This window comes from Hydra viridissima, unplaced genomic scaffold (genome assembly GCF_058129835.1).
Source record: "Hydra viridissima isolate aposymbiotic clone 2 unplaced genomic scaffold, HvirCarnegie_v1 scaffold_2, whole genome shotgun sequence".
Lineage (NCBI taxonomy): Eukaryota > Metazoa > Cnidaria > Hydrozoa > Anthoathecata > Hydridae > Hydra > Hydra viridissima.
Window position 1 is genome coordinate 516,855 of NW_028324301.1, and position 17,413 is coordinate 534,267.

At 29.0% G+C, this 17,413-nt stretch overlaps 2 protein-coding genes across 2 annotated transcripts; one reads left to right on the plus strand and one right to left on the minus strand.

Moving 5' to 3' along the window:
- The first annotated feature begins 668 nt into the window (after nt 1-668).
- Nucleotides 669-8,537, plus strand: LOC145189200 (protein Spindly-like). The gene is made up of 10 exons (XM_090078534.1): nt 669-918; nt 1,686-1,892; nt 2,717-3,034; nt 4,052-4,156; nt 4,261-4,371; nt 4,505-4,645; nt 6,764-6,867; nt 6,946-7,130; nt 7,213-7,670; nt 7,838-8,537. Exons 1-10 carry the CDS (start codon nt 709-711, stop codon nt 7,967-7,969), a joined length of 1,971 nt encoding a protein of 656 aa, XP_089934660.1. The 5' UTR covers nt 669-708; the 3' UTR covers nt 7,970-8,537.
- Nucleotides 8,538-8,976: 439 nt separating this feature from the next.
- Nucleotides 8,977-17,082, minus strand: LOC145189256 (actin-related protein 6-like). Its single transcript, XM_090078535.1, has 16 exons — nt 16,254-17,082; nt 16,039-16,156; nt 15,857-15,925; nt 15,518-15,580; nt 15,179-15,239; nt 12,513-12,651; nt 11,953-12,009; nt 11,835-11,874; nt 11,394-11,452; nt 11,054-11,132; nt 10,807-10,848; nt 10,646-10,709; nt 10,474-10,533; nt 10,057-10,132; nt 9,716-9,778; nt 8,977-9,346 (listed from the first exon to the last, which is right to left on the minus strand). Exons 1-16 carry the CDS (start codon nt 16,328-16,330, stop codon nt 9,211-9,213), a joined length of 1,203 nt encoding a protein of 400 aa, XP_089934661.1. The 5' UTR covers nt 16,331-17,082; the 3' UTR covers nt 8,977-9,210.
- Nucleotides 17,083-17,413: the final 331 nt, after the last annotated feature.

Genomic DNA, 17,413 nt, shown 5'->3' on the forward strand with positions numbered 1-17,413 from the left:
AAGTACTATAGTAAACTGCATCATTTGAAAAAGAAAAAAAAAAATCAAAATCAATAAATGATATACCTGCTAATCATAAACTTATTCATAAACTTTAAAATAAATTTACTTAAAGTTCAGTTAAATGTAATAGTCTATGATTATTTTCTTTAATTTACTTTTTTATTACTTTATACTTCAAACTATTGTTATCTTTGAAATTTTTTTCTAAAAGAAAGTTAAAATTTATGTTGATATAAGGTAAAAATAAATGATTTCACAAAAAATACTTCATATACACTTATGTTTCTAAACATATTTCTCTTTTTTCATTGTATTAGATTTTCCCCTAAGAATTATCTTAGTTTCAAGCCTATTTCACCACACAACTGATGTGATTATCCCTGACATTTTTTTTCCACACAAGTCAGATCAAATATCCTCAAACGCTTTTACTTTCTACATCTGTTGAATAAAGTTTCGAAACATTAAATTTTGAATTCATTTAAAACATTCTTTTAAATTGTAGCAAAAATCTGTAAAGAAGTTCTTTTGTAGCATCCTTTTTAAAGGAGTTACAATATCATTTACAATCCTCTTTAGATAAATGCTTTCACTAAGTTTTTAATTGGGTTTTTAAGCGGAAGATACTTTTATTAACATATAATTGCAAATTTATTTTACTTTACAGTTATAAAGAAAAATACAAGATGCTTTAACATTTAAAAAATGGAAGAAGTTGAAAATGAGCAACAAACTTTACCATCTTCAATGGAAGCATATGAAGATTTGGACTGGGATGGACTGCTCTATGTATGCAAAGAGAAAGAAGAGCAACTTAACCTGGCAGGTGCATGTGGTTTAAAATTGCACGAACAGTTAATTGAAACTCAAATGTATATAGATGAAATGAGAATGCAGCATGAAGCTGAAATGGAGGTTTATGTTAATATCTTTAAGTTTTATTAATTACAGCATGAATTTCTAGTTTACAGACTTACAAAACCACCCTTTGCCTGGCAATTAAAATGGTTAAATTTAAACATTTCTTTTCTAAATCTAGACATTTTAAAATGCAGGGTGCAGGGTGAAATCGTAAACAATATACAAGAAAACTTATCAAGTTCTTGTAACATAATAACATGTTTTTAATTACGGTGATTGTAAGTACTGCCAGGTATTTTTAGCTGCATCATTTAAAAATCACAAGAGTGTTTTTGTGAATATTTACCAGTAAATGTGTTGTTTTTCTTTTAAAAAGATATTGTATTCTTTCTAAGAAGTTAGAGGGTGAGCTCTTTATCAAAAACCAGATGGAGTAGAGAAAAAATTTTGAAGTAGATTCAAAGAGATCCACTGCTAGTTCTAGAGAAAAACAAACAATTCTTAGACCTTTGTGAAACGCTGAGATTCCTGCAAGTTAGCAGAACATATCATTATGTAACTTATTGAAGAATAACCACTTTCAAGATGATGCAGAATTCATAAGAATGGTCTATCAGGTTCTTGTTCTCAGTTTTGAGATGACCAATGAGTTCAAAAAGATGACAAATTTGATTGTGATGTTATATGGACTTTGTTTTCTTGTCTGCTGGTTCAAGTACAAAAAAATGCTAAAATAAATAAAATATTTTTGTAGCTGGTACAATAAAATTTGATAAAGCTGCATGTTCCTTTTATAAACATTCCTTAAAATTATTATTTAGAAAATGGTTCAAGAGATGTTTGAACTGCGCAACAAGTTGGAAGTAAAAGAGAAATCTCTTTTTGCTCAACAACAAGAGTTTGAAAATTTTCAAAAGCATTTAGTAAAAAAATTTAAAGAAGATGAAGAAGAATTACAAAATCAACATAAAAGAGAGCTTAATGCAATCAAAAAAACAAATGAGGCCCTCAACTCCTCTCTTGAACAGGTTTGGCTTTTTTAATGTTTTTCATGTTTTTCTGTTACATGATTAACTCTTTAATGATGCTATGCATGCTATTGTACTCTTGGGGGTGGGAGTGGAGGTTAGAGGGATGATTTTTTTGGTCAGAGCTCAAAGCTCTCTGTCCCCCAATTGGGGGTGGGTGGGGGGTGGGTGGGGGGGGGGGGGAGAGGTGAATTATTATAAAAGGTTAAGTTAAATAAACTGTAGACTTAAAATAACTGCATAAATTCTAATCATTAACACCCCTTTAAGTTTTGCTACGCCTGGAGCATTTCTGTGAATGATAAGCTTTAAGACACACTAATAAGTAACAAATAATTGCTTATTATACAACTCTTTTAAAATCTTTTGTTTGTTTTTTTTGAGTTGTTGAAAGAAGAACAAAATCTCAATGGTAAAATACAGAATGAATTGTGTGAAGAAAATTGTTTAGGAAACCAGAAAAATAACCAACAATATTTAACATTTCATCAAGTACAAACTCATTGAATAAAAGTAATTAAAACTCAAAAAGATATGTTATCTTGAGTGTGGCTAAAAAAACAAAGAAAAGATAAGCAGTGCTAATTTATTTGTCAAGTTGAGTCATTGAGATTTTGCAAGTGCAATAATAAGTAATAAATTAGGAGACTGTTATTTAACTATAACTCATTAAATCTTTTCTTCTTTTTTTTTTTTTGTTCTACATTATTTTTCGAAAACAAATAAAACATTTGTTGTTGATTATAAAACTGTAAATCTCAAAATACTGAAAGTATTAACATAAACTCATTTTTGAATTTTTTTATTTTATTTTATTTTTTAAGGTAAAGTTGAATGAAAGTCAAACAAAAAAATGTATAGAACAATTGAATGAAAAAATTAATGAGCTTCAGACCACCAATCAACAGCAACGACAAATCTCAAACACTAACCACAATGATCTTCAGTTGTGTGAAATACAGGAGAAATACTACCTTTTAAAAGAAGCGCTCGAAAAAAAAGAAACGATTATCAGAGATTTTGAAAATAACAACCAATCTCTGAAACTTGTTCTTCAAACAAAAGAGAAAGAGATTGATTCATTACGTAAAGAGATGGAAGAGGCAGAAATTCAATCAACAAGTTATTTTAACCATCTCCAAGTATTTTCTTTGATTTGCTATTCCTATATTATTTAATACTGTATGAATTTTAATTGCTAATAAGATTAAGCTAATAACGATATGATTTAAATAAGACATCAGAGTAGTCTTGAGGTAACAAGAATAGTCTTGAAATGATTCACTAAAGGAATAAAGATACTCACCTAAGATGAACCAACAATTTTAAAGTTGTACTATATTTTTTTCTGTACTTATACTATTTTTCATACAGTTTATGCACACCAGCTGTGAATTAATTTAGAACCTTCAAGTCTTTTTTAACAAAATCTATACAATTTACTATAGTTTGGGGGAAATGGTATTTAAAGGTTTTAGTGAATGACATCACCCATAACCAGTGAATTGTTGTCAGTAAACGACACTAACTATTATAGATATATATTGTTTAGTTAAAGAATTTATAGTCTTCTAAATTTTATTTATCCTATTCTTCTTAATTTATTTTAAATTACAATCCAGTTGTTAAAACTAGTTTGATGAGATCCATTAGATTATTTTTGATTTTGTTAAAGTTTAAAATTTAACTAGCTTATCATCACTAATTACTCCTATTCCTCAATTCAAATTCCTACAGTCCCAATACCACAGTTCCAATACCACAGTCCCATTACTACAGTCCCATAACTACAGTCTCAATACTTAATGTTAAAGTATGATTCAGTTTAATTTCAAGAAAAAGTGCTGAATAATCTTTTTTTAAAAGTTATGAAAAGATGTTAATAATCCTTTTTTTTTTTTTTTTTTTTTTTTCCAAAGCAGAAGGAAAATATTTGTAAAGTATTTTTTTTTTGGTTTTATATTGTTTTTAAAAGATGAAGTTTTTTAGGTATCATGGTTTAAACGAGATCAATTTTGTCTAGTATCATATTGGAGTAGCGAAATTTTGAGACCCAGATGTTTACAATAAATATGACTTGTATTATTTACTCTCAATTAATTTTATATATAACAATTAAGTAACAGAATAAGTAAATTAGGTATATTTTTGTATTTCAGCGAACTCGAAAAGAGTCAAGTCAGTTACAAGCAGAGTTAGACACTTTGAGAGCAGAAATGAAAAGCTCTGGTCATTTCCAATCAGGAAACTCTTTGTTTGCAGAGGTGATGATTATGTTGTTTATATCTTGAAAATTAAAAGAAAAGCATAATTCATTTAATCCTAGAAACTTTTGTTGAAGGTTGTGTTCAGTATTTATTGTATTTAGGTGGAAGACAAGCGAATAGAGATGGAGAAAAAATTACTCTCAATGAAAGTCAAGCATGAATCATTGCAAAAATCTTATAATTTTGTAAAATCCCAGCTCCTCTCAATGAAGGTGAGTATTTGTTGCTGCCCTCCTCCTTATAAAAGTTGTTGCTGCTGCCATGTTTTCTTTGACATGCAAATAAGATTTATTTTCTTTACTTTGTTTTTTGCAAATATCCTCAAGGTCATTTGGTTGTATTTAGACACAAGTTTCTGCTTTGCTTCAAATGAATGCAGGCAAAGCTGATGGAGAAAGAATATCTCATCTTGAAAGAGCTTTATCTCAAGCTAAGTCTGAAACTCTGGAGCTTGCTAAAAAGTTAAAAGAAGCTGAAGACAGCCATGTAAGTTTTTTTGAGCGAATATTTTTTTTGAAATTGCAACCAGGTAAGGAGAATGTCAACTGCACCAGGTAAGGAGAATGTCATTCAAAATTTCTGTATAAAATTTGGTACCAGTCTCCTGTAAATTCCTGCATTTAATATGCTATTAGTCTTTAATATTCTTATAGTAGGGTCTCTCATATTCATTTCTCAGTTTTTTATTTGGACTGTGGTTGTGACACACAATTAGTGTAGATTCTGGTTTAGTACACTAATAAAATACTTTATTAGTGTACTAAACCAGAATCTACACTTTTCATACTTTTGCATAATGTTTGAAAATATTTTTTGAAAAAAGCAAATGTCAAAAGAAAATTAAAATTTTTCTCAAAGTTTTAAAACACAAAAAAGCATAAGAAAAATTTTGCACCATGCTGCAAAAATTTCCTGAAGTACTTAGTGAACCTTCCTGTGCACAGTTAAACTTTACTTAGAACCTTCCTGTGCACAGTTAAATTTAAGCAAAACATGTGGAAGGCTATTAGATCGTAATTTGTTGATAAAATTTGTTTTTCATTGTGAACGACAAAAAATTATATAGAAAAGAAATTTTTATAGTAGAAAATAGAGTAAAGTTGTGATGTTGGAAATCCTTGAAATAGTCCTGAAACCTATATTGAGCACTATTATTGGCTGTTATCAATGAACTTTTAGATAAGTGACATGTCTATAAATACAATACCAAAATTTAAAAGAACAAGAGCCTCTAAAATCCTTAAAACATCTCTTGTGCAAAAGCTGGTTGGGCTCTTGTCCGATAAAGTGAGAAAGTTTGTGAAACAAAATTAAGAAAGTGTATAAATTTGCTGTAATCATATTTGTTAGACAATAACAATTATGATAAAAATACATATTTTTAAACTTTAAATCTAAATTTGGAACCTTTTTAGTGACAAATTCTAATGTGCTTTTTAACAAGTATTTTTTGGAAAAGAAACTAATCTAAAAAAATGTTTTTTTTTTAATGGAAACATTTTACCTTAAAGTGTTTAAATGTCAAAAAAAAAAAGCAGCATCAAAACAGTCCCAGCAAGCAAACAACGTTGAAACAATGTTGAAATAACGTTGATTGACGTTGATCAACGTTATTTTAACGTTATTTCAACGTCGTGTGCTTGCTGGGGTTGTACAGCTTCCATAGTCACATTTCATAAATTTGTTCAAGGTATTTATTTTAATAATTTTTTCAATACATGTTTGGTTAGTATTATTAGCTTATATTGTTTGTCTATATTTAGTAAATTATATTTTACTTTTTAAAAAAAAAATGGTTCTCTATATTTCTTTCAATATTTCTTCTGAAAGTTTCTTCAATATTTTCCTGCTCATAAAGAATCTTGTTTTGAATAAAAAACGAGATGTGAAAAGACTCTAAATATTGTAGTAGGATCTTCCTTTCAGCAAATACTGCACCCTGACCACTAACCAAATGGTCAAAAATCCTATATCGTAAGCTGAAGGATACAAATTAGGATACTACTCTGACCACTGAAACTTTTGATTACAGTCCTCTCACAGAATTTTGAAACAGATTCAGAGTGTTCATAAAAACCAGGGTTTCTATGCAGTTTACTTGAAGTTAGCTGTTTTTGTTCTAACGGTAAAAGCATGGTCAGTGTAATCAAAATGAAAAATTACCCCAAATGAAAGTTCTTTAAGTAAAGCATAATTTAGAAAGAGATTTTTGTTATCTGATAGAAGATCAGATTCTTATTTCTAGATTTTTCAGTTTTAAAAATATCTGTATAGGCATTGATTTCTTTTGTAATCAGTAAAATTGACAGTTACTTTATTAAATTTATTATTGTAAATTTCCAAATAGCTTCGAAAAGTGTAAATATTTTCTTTATTGTTGACGCACTGCACCAGAATCTTCATATCTAGCAAAGTTAATCATGCATGTTAAATCGCCAGTTCAAATCATAAAACTGAAAAATGGCTAAAGGAACTGTGACAAATCGAATCCTTGGAAAATTTTTATAATGTATTTTTCTGTTGTCTTTGCCCCTCAAGTTTACTGCAAAAGTAAACCTAGTATTTTGGGAACGTAGATTTTTTAACTTTACTTTTTATTCAAAGGTTTTTTCATCAGATGATTTGGTAAATTTAGCAAAGGATTTACCGCAGTTTCAAAGTAATAAAGACGTCATCAATTTTCTTTCCATACAACTCAAAGATCAAAAGTAAAGTTTCAATCATTTTTCAAATATCTTTACTTTCTTTACTAAAAACTTGTTTTGACTCGAATTTTTTCTACACAGGAAAGCGGTACTCAAGCTGCGCGAAGAGTTAGACCACACCTATATGGTCAAACTTGCAGAAAGCGATAAACTTCAGGTTGCAGAGCAAAAACTTCACGAATCTGGTGTTCTTGCTGAGAAATACAAAAGTGAAAACATGAAACTAAGGTTAAATCTGGAAGAAACAAAAAACAAACTGTTGGCAGGTGAATTTTTTGGATTCACTTAATTAGATGTTAATTGGATACTTTGAACTAATCTTATTTAAACCCGCTTATTTTGCTATAGAAACACACAAGCGACAACTAATCGAGAAGAAGTTTAATTACGATTCAAGCGATGATATCGCACTTGTCGGTGTCTTAAATGATCAACAATTTGGAAAGAGTCACAACGATTTGCCTTATACTTTGGCAAAAGCGAAAGAAAAATCCACTGAAAAAACTCACCAAAAAAATGAAGCAAACGACCGAAAAAAAAACCCAGACGCGTCATTTCAGTGGAATCTTTTACCTACTGAAGTGCTTAAAGAACTTGGTATAGATAAAAACAAACTCTCTCTAAATAAAGAAGCTGTAGCCGATTCGAAATCTACAAGCCTGCATATCGGTAAAGATATTGAAAATATTTTATCTCCGATTAACACCAAGGATCAACGACTAAGAAGAGTGAGCTTCAAAGACGAGACAGAGACTATTCCTTCATCACCTAAAAAAATTAATCAACAACCTACTACAATAGACGAGGTAAATTTTCTTATAGGCTTTAATTTTTTAACAAAGGCATAGTTCTTATAAAATAGAAGAATTTGATATTACAAACGCATTCCTAAGGATGCTGTATAATAGGAATTTTCAACATGGCTTTACCGTTTGTTTGTTTTTTTGAGATGATTTTACCAATATTTTTGCAGATTTCAAACGAGGATGATACCAAAGAACTAAAAGAAAATCTCTCAGACGTTTTTCCAAAGATTGCCCAAAAATCTTTTCCGCGCGAAAAAAAATCTATTTCACATAACGAAGAAGACTGTAAGCTGCAATAAATTTTGAATCGTTTTCACCTCAACTTCACCGAAACGCATTTTTGCATCTGCAAGAGCGGCAGAAAACCAATACAAACAAACAATTCGGCAGTAAGTTGACGTGAATCCAATTACCTATCGAATCTTACATAGATTTTCCTCGGTTTCTTGTTATCTGTTCAAGATTCATCACGATTTACTTAGATAATTGTTAGTATCCTCTCGGATTTACGTTTAATGGTCGATGTCATAGGATTAATGACTTTTCCCAAAATTTGTGACTTATTAAGTTACGCAGTCTGAAAAACGAATTTACCTTTGTGGCATTTTTTGGATAGCTTTTCCTGTCAATTAAATTCAACTTTAAATTCGATCGTTTTAAAAAAAAGACCAAAACTCTCAGTAAATGGCAAAGTAATCGAGACAATAGATAAATTTAGAGAAATAAAGACATTTGGAACTCTCCTGTTAGTAGTGACGTTGAACTAGAAGCATTTTTTTTTGACGTTTTTTTTTTTTTGTTTTTTTTTCTTTTAGGTTGCATAAGTTTATAATTGTTTTTTTTTTAAGTAAACACCCGATCAAAAATGAACGACCCTGTTTTCAATTAACTTTTCACGATTAACATTTTTTAAAAAACTAATACCAGGCAATTACAGAAACTAATTTTTTAATTAAACAGCCTGATGGAGTTCTACATATTAGTTTTGGAACTGTCGTTTCTGCCGATGAATATTGAAACATCTTTCATGCAACTTTTTTATTGTCGCGAATGTTTTACTTTAGTCTAAAAAAAAACTTCTTGAAATAGAAATTTTAAAAAATTATTCAAAATAAAAATTTTCGTTTTTATTTTGAATATTTTTCCGAGCCCTAAGTTAAATAGGATGCACGAGCTAATCTCTGGCAAATTATTTTCTTATATACAACTGTAAATAAATATTCTTATAAATAAAATGTGAAATATATCTGCTTCCTGAAAGAAAATTGTCCTCAATTGCGTACAAATAACTGAAGAAATACAACAATTTACTCAATGACTATCCCTGAATTACTTTCTAAAAAAATTTTTCATTTTTTATACAAAAACAAACAAACAAACAAAAAATACAACAAGTGATAGCATCGAAGGAGGGAGGGAGGGGGGGAGCGTGAAGCGTTTCACAAGATAATTTGACCATAACCCGTTGAAAGTATTTTTATTGGTTGCCAAAAAAACACGTTGGAAATGTCAGAACTTTTTATGGCTAAGTTTTAGCTTTTCAAACTCCATCAAATTTTTTGTTGCATACCGATCTACCATTTTCTTCATACTCTTGCTTCGTGACACAGTGTTTTTGGATAAAATCTTCTTCTTTAGATAGTGCAACTCCACCATGCCAAGCGTATGTTATCGGGCTAAAGAAAATTAGAAATATAAAAAAACAGCAAGAAGTAAACACCAGATTTAAACACGTGCATACATGTTGTTTATTACATTTAAGTCCACAGAAAAATCCTATTGTTTTTGAATACTTCTTGCATAAACGGAGAACAAGCAACACCTAGATAAAAGATGTCGACCATAGTTTTTTTTTATTATCTTCATTGGATTGGTCAAAGAAATACGAAGGAAAATTTGTTTGAATGGTTCCGTGGTACTACCAGAAGTTGCAGTAATTTTTAAAAACGTTTGTTTAATAAAGTTTAGTTGAATTGATAGAAAAATATCGGTTTTTAAATCCACCTGAAGAATTTTAAATTGGCATGGAAACAAAACAACTTTACTTGTTGGGTAGGCAGACATTGACGTCAAAGTCTATTGGAGCCATTGATCGCAAGTCAGAGAAACTGGAAAAGAAAAAAATAATAACCTTAAAAAATGCGTCATTTTTCGAGCGTAGAAAGTTGAACAAGATTTTTTAAGTTTTTAGTAAAACTCATTAACATTTTATCATATAAAGATCTTGTGAAAATTATTTTTGCAAATCTTTTACGAATCTTACGAAAAAAAAGACCTATTTTGGCTCTTTTGAGATCATCCGCTCCGTTCTTTTTTCGATCTTTTACAGTAAATATTTGACTAATAATTTCAACAAAAAGGGAAAAGAGATTATCATGGAACTTACACTCGGTTTCTGAAACCTGGAAATAACGTGTTGCCACCAGTCAGTAAAATGTTCGTGTAGAGGTGAGGTTGCATTGCTGTACGTGAAGAAGATTTAAAAAAAAAAGAAATTGCGGACAGAAAAATAGTTAATGAAATGATTAAACTAATAAACGGTCATAAAAAGTCTTTCTGTTTAAAACACTATGTTGACGCTATATTCTTAAACACAACATTTTTTTCTAACGAGAGCTTTCTAAACTAGAAAAAGGATTTCACAAGATTTTACAGACCAAAAAGAAAAAAAAAAAGAATTTGAGAAATTGAAGAGTTTGTTTTATTCTTTAATACTTATTTAACAAATATTTTTGTCAAATCAAAAGTATGTCAAGTATCTGAGTTTCAAATCAAGTCTATCGACTTTTTAAAAGACACTTACGAAGAGGCAGAGATTCTATTGCTTCAACGATTGCTTCTGGTATTCCCATTTGCTGAATTCCTGAATGAGAAGTATAAGGTTATAATTCAGACAACAACGCATCACATGTGATTATACTCGATCAATACTCGATCAATACTCGATCATACAAAAATTGATCATAATCAAATACCTAAATCAGTTGGTCTGAAGAGCAACTCAGGAACAGTGAATCTTTCATTGTTCATACGCAGTAACTGTTAACAACAATGAATATCTTTAGACAGTCTAAATTAGCTTCAAGGTAATTTTTAAGCTTTTACAAAAAAAAAAATTATTTTACAAAAGACTTACCTGAGAAGTGCCAATGTATTTGGTCCACATCTCTTCTTGTGACTGGTACATAAACATATTTTGAATGATTTCAATTACCAGAAAAAACAAAACCAGGTTTTGTAAAGCGTAAAGCAACTCAAACAAAGCACCAAAAACCAGAAAAACTTGTTTTTTGTTGTTGATTTAGCACAAAATAACAGTTTAAATAAGTTTTTATCTATAAATTTACGAATGTAAAAACCATAAGAAAACCCAACTTGCATACTCGAATGAATCCACGTTTTACATCCGTATAGTCAGGTAACACATAATCTTGAGCAATGGTATTTTCTATTTTTTTCTTCCTTAAGTAAAAAAAAAAAATTTTAAAACAAAATAAACAAGAAGAAAAATAGAAACAAAATATTTATTTTTAAAAATTTAACAGTTGAACTTCCATTTTGAAAAGCAACAGAACAAAGATTGCAGACTTTAGATAATTTACAACATAACTGCAACTAGTTAACATTATCTGAAAATGATAGTGTAATCTTGGTTAAAATAACCCCAAAATCATAAAACATTAAAATATTATTAAAACAACAACAGCTACTAAACAGACATACTTTGTGATATTCAAGTCTTCAAGAAACTGATTTGAAACATAACAACAATCTTCTTTTACCTTTAAAAAGAAGTAAAAAAAAACAACTAAAAACCAAAAAATTTGAAAATGATTGAAAAAACTTAATAATAAATAAATAAATAAAATCAATCAGTGAATTAACACTCCATTTGCTGCAAAGTGTTTCTTTTTAAAAGACATTTAAAAAATTGACTTAACCAAACAATGACAGTAAAAATTAAGTCATGAAACATAGGATTTAATTGACTCGATGTAGATTTAATTGGCTCTGCTGGTAGATTTATATTTCAACCTTTTGTAATAAGTTAAAAAGAAAAAAAGTTTTTTTGATGAAATCCAGTTTAACTTTAAAATAATAATTTTGTAAACAAAAAAGCACAGACAACCTGGTTCATCACAAGTGTTTGAAAAAAACAATAACCTGGTTCATCACAAAAGTTTCATCTAATACATGAAGTTGTCTAAAGTAAAGTAAAAAAGAACTTTGAATATATTTAAAAAACAACTAAATTGAGTTTCAGAAGCAGAAGACAACTAACCTATATGAGATGATTTCTTTTAAATGATTTGTTAACAACTTTCCTCCTACATCGATTCTAAAACAGAGCGCAATTATTTGTGTATACACAAAACAATATGCAACTCATTAAGTTAGAACCAGTTTTATTATTAGAAGAAACACATAAAAGAGCTCATCAAGATGTTATTCATTCATCTTAATAAGATGAGATTTTATCAAGCTTGTTTGGGGAAATAGTCTTATTGTCTTGGGACAATTTATCAGAGTCAGTGAAAGAAACATCTTTAAGTGCAGCAATTATAAGCTCCAAACTTTTATTTCAATCTCTTGGATTTGATAATATTGGTTGTGTACAACTAGCTTAACTTTTATGATGAGCTAAAAATTTATTTTGCATAATTATGGAAGATCAGAAACTAACAAGAAAAAACAAAGAAAACCTTAAGTGCAAAAAGAGTATTTTACAGCTTGATTATTTTGTAATACTATAAAATAAAAAGTAAGTATTATTTAGTATTCTTTCTTAACCATAATTAAAAGAGATATCTAAAAATAAGTCCCTGCATGAGCAAATATTACCTCCTAACTCCTTTCTTAAGAATCTGTCCTTTGTAAATCGGAACAACGTGTGTAAAAGAGAATCCAGAATCCACAACTAAACAGCATACTCGGTTTTCGGCCTCTTCATGCTTTTGTTTCCAACTTGATAATTGAGCAGCTTGAAAAATTAAGTTATTGTAAGAGAAATAGAGAAAAAAAGAAATTCTTTCAACATGACTAAAAATTACTTCAAAATAAAAAACTTCTCCTTGAAAGCACTTTCGTAATAAAACCACAAAAACTTTCCAAATGTTTATATTGAGTTCTTGGTTTTAAAAACTTCTTTTTAAGCAAAGAAAATTAATAATTTTTATGTGGAAATAAAAATTATTTTATAAAAATTTGATATTTAAGTAATGTGAAATATTTAAATGATTTTTTGTTTGTAACTTAATTAAATAACTTACATGTAATTAGTTTTTCAAAAGAATATTGTATTTACTAGAAAAAACTTCAGAGCTCATCAATATTTAAATTGCTTCCAAGAAAAACTAACTTGACATTTCCATTTGTTAAAGCATGGTAATGCTGAAGTCAGTGGATGCTGACTCTTTGGTACCTGGCTTCTTAATTACTACTAAATGGAGTTTCAAAGATATATCCCTACCCTTACCTATCTGTACCCTAGCCTATCTGTACCTTATCTTATCTATATGTTATCCATACCTTATCTGTACCCTATCCATACCCTATTCCTATGCTATCCATGCCCTATCCATATCCTATCCCTACATTATCCTTACTCTATCATACTTGTACCCTATCTGTACCCTATCCTATACCTACTCCAACAAACCTATATCTAACTTATCCTATCCCTTCCCTACCCTAGCTAATGAGAAAAAAAAAACAAGATTGAAAATCTGGGAAATGTTAAAAGAAAGTCGAAATTGGCAAAAAAACACCTTTAAAACTGAAAACTTTTATAATAAAAGAACACAAAACTTTATAAAAGGTTTTTTTAACCTTTTAAAGATTACTTTCTTGATTTAAAGATTAAAGTTAAGAATTTCTGAAAACTTTTAAACTTTTTTAGAAAAAGTTACTCTGAGAAATGATTGATGAAAGAAATAATTCTTTTTTTGAAAATCTCAACAAAGGGCTAACAGGTTGTAACATTTTTGCTGACCTCCCCTAAAGGTCCATCACAAATTTGAAATCACTCCACTCCACTTTATAGCTTGTCCAAAAAAGAGAAATGGGAACTTCTGAATTTTGTGGTTTGATGCATTTGGAACTTGAAGCCCTCCTTCCAGCAATTGTGAGTGAGGGATTTTGCTGCGGTAGAAAAACAATCAGCAACATAGGATCCTCTTGGTCATTTAGAGCTCTGAATCTGAATTCCGTACTTGACATTTTGAAGAAAATACTGAATTGTTTGCACATGATGTACATGATGTGGATACCAGCTGCTGTCTATGATTTCAAATCAACCAGAGGAAATATTTCTGGAACCAGACTTCAGACAAAACCCAGAGACTTGAATTTTTCTTTTTCCTGGTTATCTATTTCAACTTTTACTTTGTTGATATGGCTTCTATATTGATCATGGGGTAAAATGATTCTGAAAAGTTGACAACTTCTAGGTGCCATTGTTTTTTCTACTCAATTAAATGCATTCTTTCCAAATTCATTTCCAACTAAGAGTATGGCATCAAAATCATGTTGCAGCAAAAGATGAATTACTAGCTCAAGTACCTTTTAAAAGCAGACATTTAAATATAGTAGGGATTTAAATAAGATATATATATTTATATCTAAAACTATGGCATATATTTAACTAATACAAAGAATGAAGACAACCTTTAGGTAATGAAGATTCTCAACTGAACTACCATCTACACTTAGATTGACAAATGGACCATCTTTTAGGGAAATCTCTGAAATTATTCAAATCAAGCAGCTTATAAAAATCCAGGGTGTGAGTTACGGCACTTGAGGATGAGTGTTTTCCAGATCTGATGACAACATAAGTAGGACCAGAGTATCCTTATGGTATCCCTAAACCCTTTTTTTGCACTTCAATTGCAGCATATACTAATCGGATCAACTTTGCTTAGCCATCAAAAAATTAAAGAAGTAACTTCATATTGAGCTTGGAGTGATGTAATTTCTTCGTATGGTTTCTGTACAAAATTTTTCATCAATGTGTTGAATGTGCATTTTTTATGATTAAATAAGGTTAACTGGAACAGTTCTTATTTTTATATAGTTTTTAAGTTAAAAAAAGATACAATCATCATTACTCAAAAACTCTAATTAATTATAAAAAATTTGAGTTTTTATGCAATAGTTTGTAAACCTAAAAATTATTGCACCACAAAATTTGATACCCCCTCCCCCCCCCCCCCTTTTTTTTTTTTTTTTGTAAATCTTTAGAATCATCATAAAAACACAAACACTTTCCCCTCCACCCTCACCACTTGATGTAGTATATGTACAACTCTAAACAATAAAAAGTGATTTTTATAAATTTACTATTTTATTATCATATCTTGCAAGAAAGCAACAAATTTTGTAAAGAAATTAAAATAAATATTTTTCATTTTATTTAACTTTAAAAATTGGGTGCTCTCAGAAAATATTTATCACTTAATATTGGTTTTTATCTATCATACTTTGAATAACTTTAAAACAAACATTACTTGTTATTCGACATATTGATTGAAATTTATATTCTTCAAAGAGTATTTCATCAAGACATTCCTAAAAGAAACGTTTTAATAATAAAAAAAACCCTTTATTTTGTACACTGATATATCAGAGCAAATGATTATTAAAATTGTAAATATCCAATTAAAAAAAAACTCTCCTTTTATGTAGAACAGTTTATATTGTGTCAAGAAAGATTTTTAAAAACAATATAGTAAAGACATTGAGTTGATAAAAAAGAATATAGTAGAGATCAAAATGTTTTATCAACCAAATAAAACATTTTTATTTGATGAAATATTTTGAAAAGATTAAATGGAAAAACAAAATACCTTAATTGATGTGAAGTTAAATTGGGGTTCTGTTAATATCAAATTTGTATCTGAAACCTCTACCTATAAAAGAAAGACTTTTTTTTTTCCCTGTGTGTTGTACAATCATATAAAGTTTAAATTTATTAAATTTAAATTTATTTATTGGAGCAAATTTTCAAAACTTTTTAAAAAATTTGATCTATAATTTGTAAAATTAAAATCACACAATGAATGAAGATAGTGGATTTACATAAACACCTAAAAGTTGAACCTGATGAAACTTACAGAACCATTCAAAAACTGAAGCAACAGAAAACAATCTTTCACAAGTGAAGACAAATTCAACCATAATTATACCTTTAAAATATCTTTGTTAAACATATAGTCAAATAACTGGCGCTGGACATCCCAATTTACTAGATAGCCCTGAAATAAATAGATATTGTGAAGAGTAAACTCTCTTATATGTGAAAAAGCCAGTTAATTATCTTAAGTTTATAAAGGCTATTATCCATATATCTACTGCATACTTAACATACTTTTTGAAATGGCAAAACATAAAATAAACCAGAAAAATCCTTGCATTCATACAATTGATCACCAAAGAAAACCTTTCTTCTTTCATTTTTTGCTTTTGATATATAGTTTGGAATAATCCTAAATAAATAAACTAACTTAGTTAACAGTGATATTCTTTTTAAAAAAGCTAATAAGGTTGATGTGTGTTTAATTTATAGTTAAAATGAAACATAACCTTGGTTCAAAATCTTTTACATTTCCAAGTTTGTTGTTATATGCTCCAAGATCTAGTACTGCGGTATATGTTCCCATATTAAACAAAAAATCTAATACTTTTATTTAAATGCTTAATTCTTTATTAAAATGCTGTAAATGGTAATAAAATTGAAATTATTTTATAGATAATTGCATTTGTTGGTGTTTTTTATTGTATCTAATATACTTTTAAATGATAAAAAGTAATAAAACCCTAATTAAACTCAAAACAATATTCCGCATTGTCATGTGATAACAGGCATTAGGTGTTACTCTCATCTTTGATACTTATGACTAAATGGCAAACACAATTTGCTATATATCATTGATTTACAGATTTAATAATGAATTTATTTAAGCTACTAATTATTAAGTAAATTATCATTTAATATCAAGTCAAAAAAAGCTATAGTGTGACAACACTAACACATCTAAGGTAATTAGATTGGGGACAAGAAAGTAATTCTCCTGCATTATCTCTGACAGTAACAGGCAGAATTTTAAATAGAATAAATCAATAAAAAAGGTTCAGTGAAGTTTTTTTTTTAACGTTATTTTGTATGGTTGCTTTTTGTTTTCTGATTTAATGTGATTACATTTAAGGTGATTGAGAAAAAGAGGTCACAGAAAATTAAAATATCCAAATGGTTTGAACCCCAGTCCTAATTATCCATTTAATTATCCATTAGAAAAACCGTTTCTAATGGCAAGTAAATCTAGGACTAATAAAATTAGAAAAACTTTGTTTTAGAAAAATAGGACTTTGTAAGTGATTTAGGACTCCCTAATGTTTATAGTGTGCGATATGTATTAGAAGTTAAAAGCACTGATTTTTAGACTCGAATCGGTTGCCGTAATTATAGTAAGTTGACGTTTTTTGTTTTTTTTATTATTATGTAAATTGAAAGAGATGTTCCACCCTGAGTTTGGTTTTTATGCAAAGCCTGGCTTGGGGTGCCGATCTCGGGGTAGGTACACCCTCGAGCAATAATATTCACAGAATGGTGCTTCAGAAAAAGCAGGAAAAATTTTTTTTCTTGAAAGTATGTTTTATGATTTTTTTATTCTTTGGTTGAAAATATCTGTGAAAATAATTATTTTTAGTAATTAAACTTTTAACAGAATGTTGACCACGGTTGC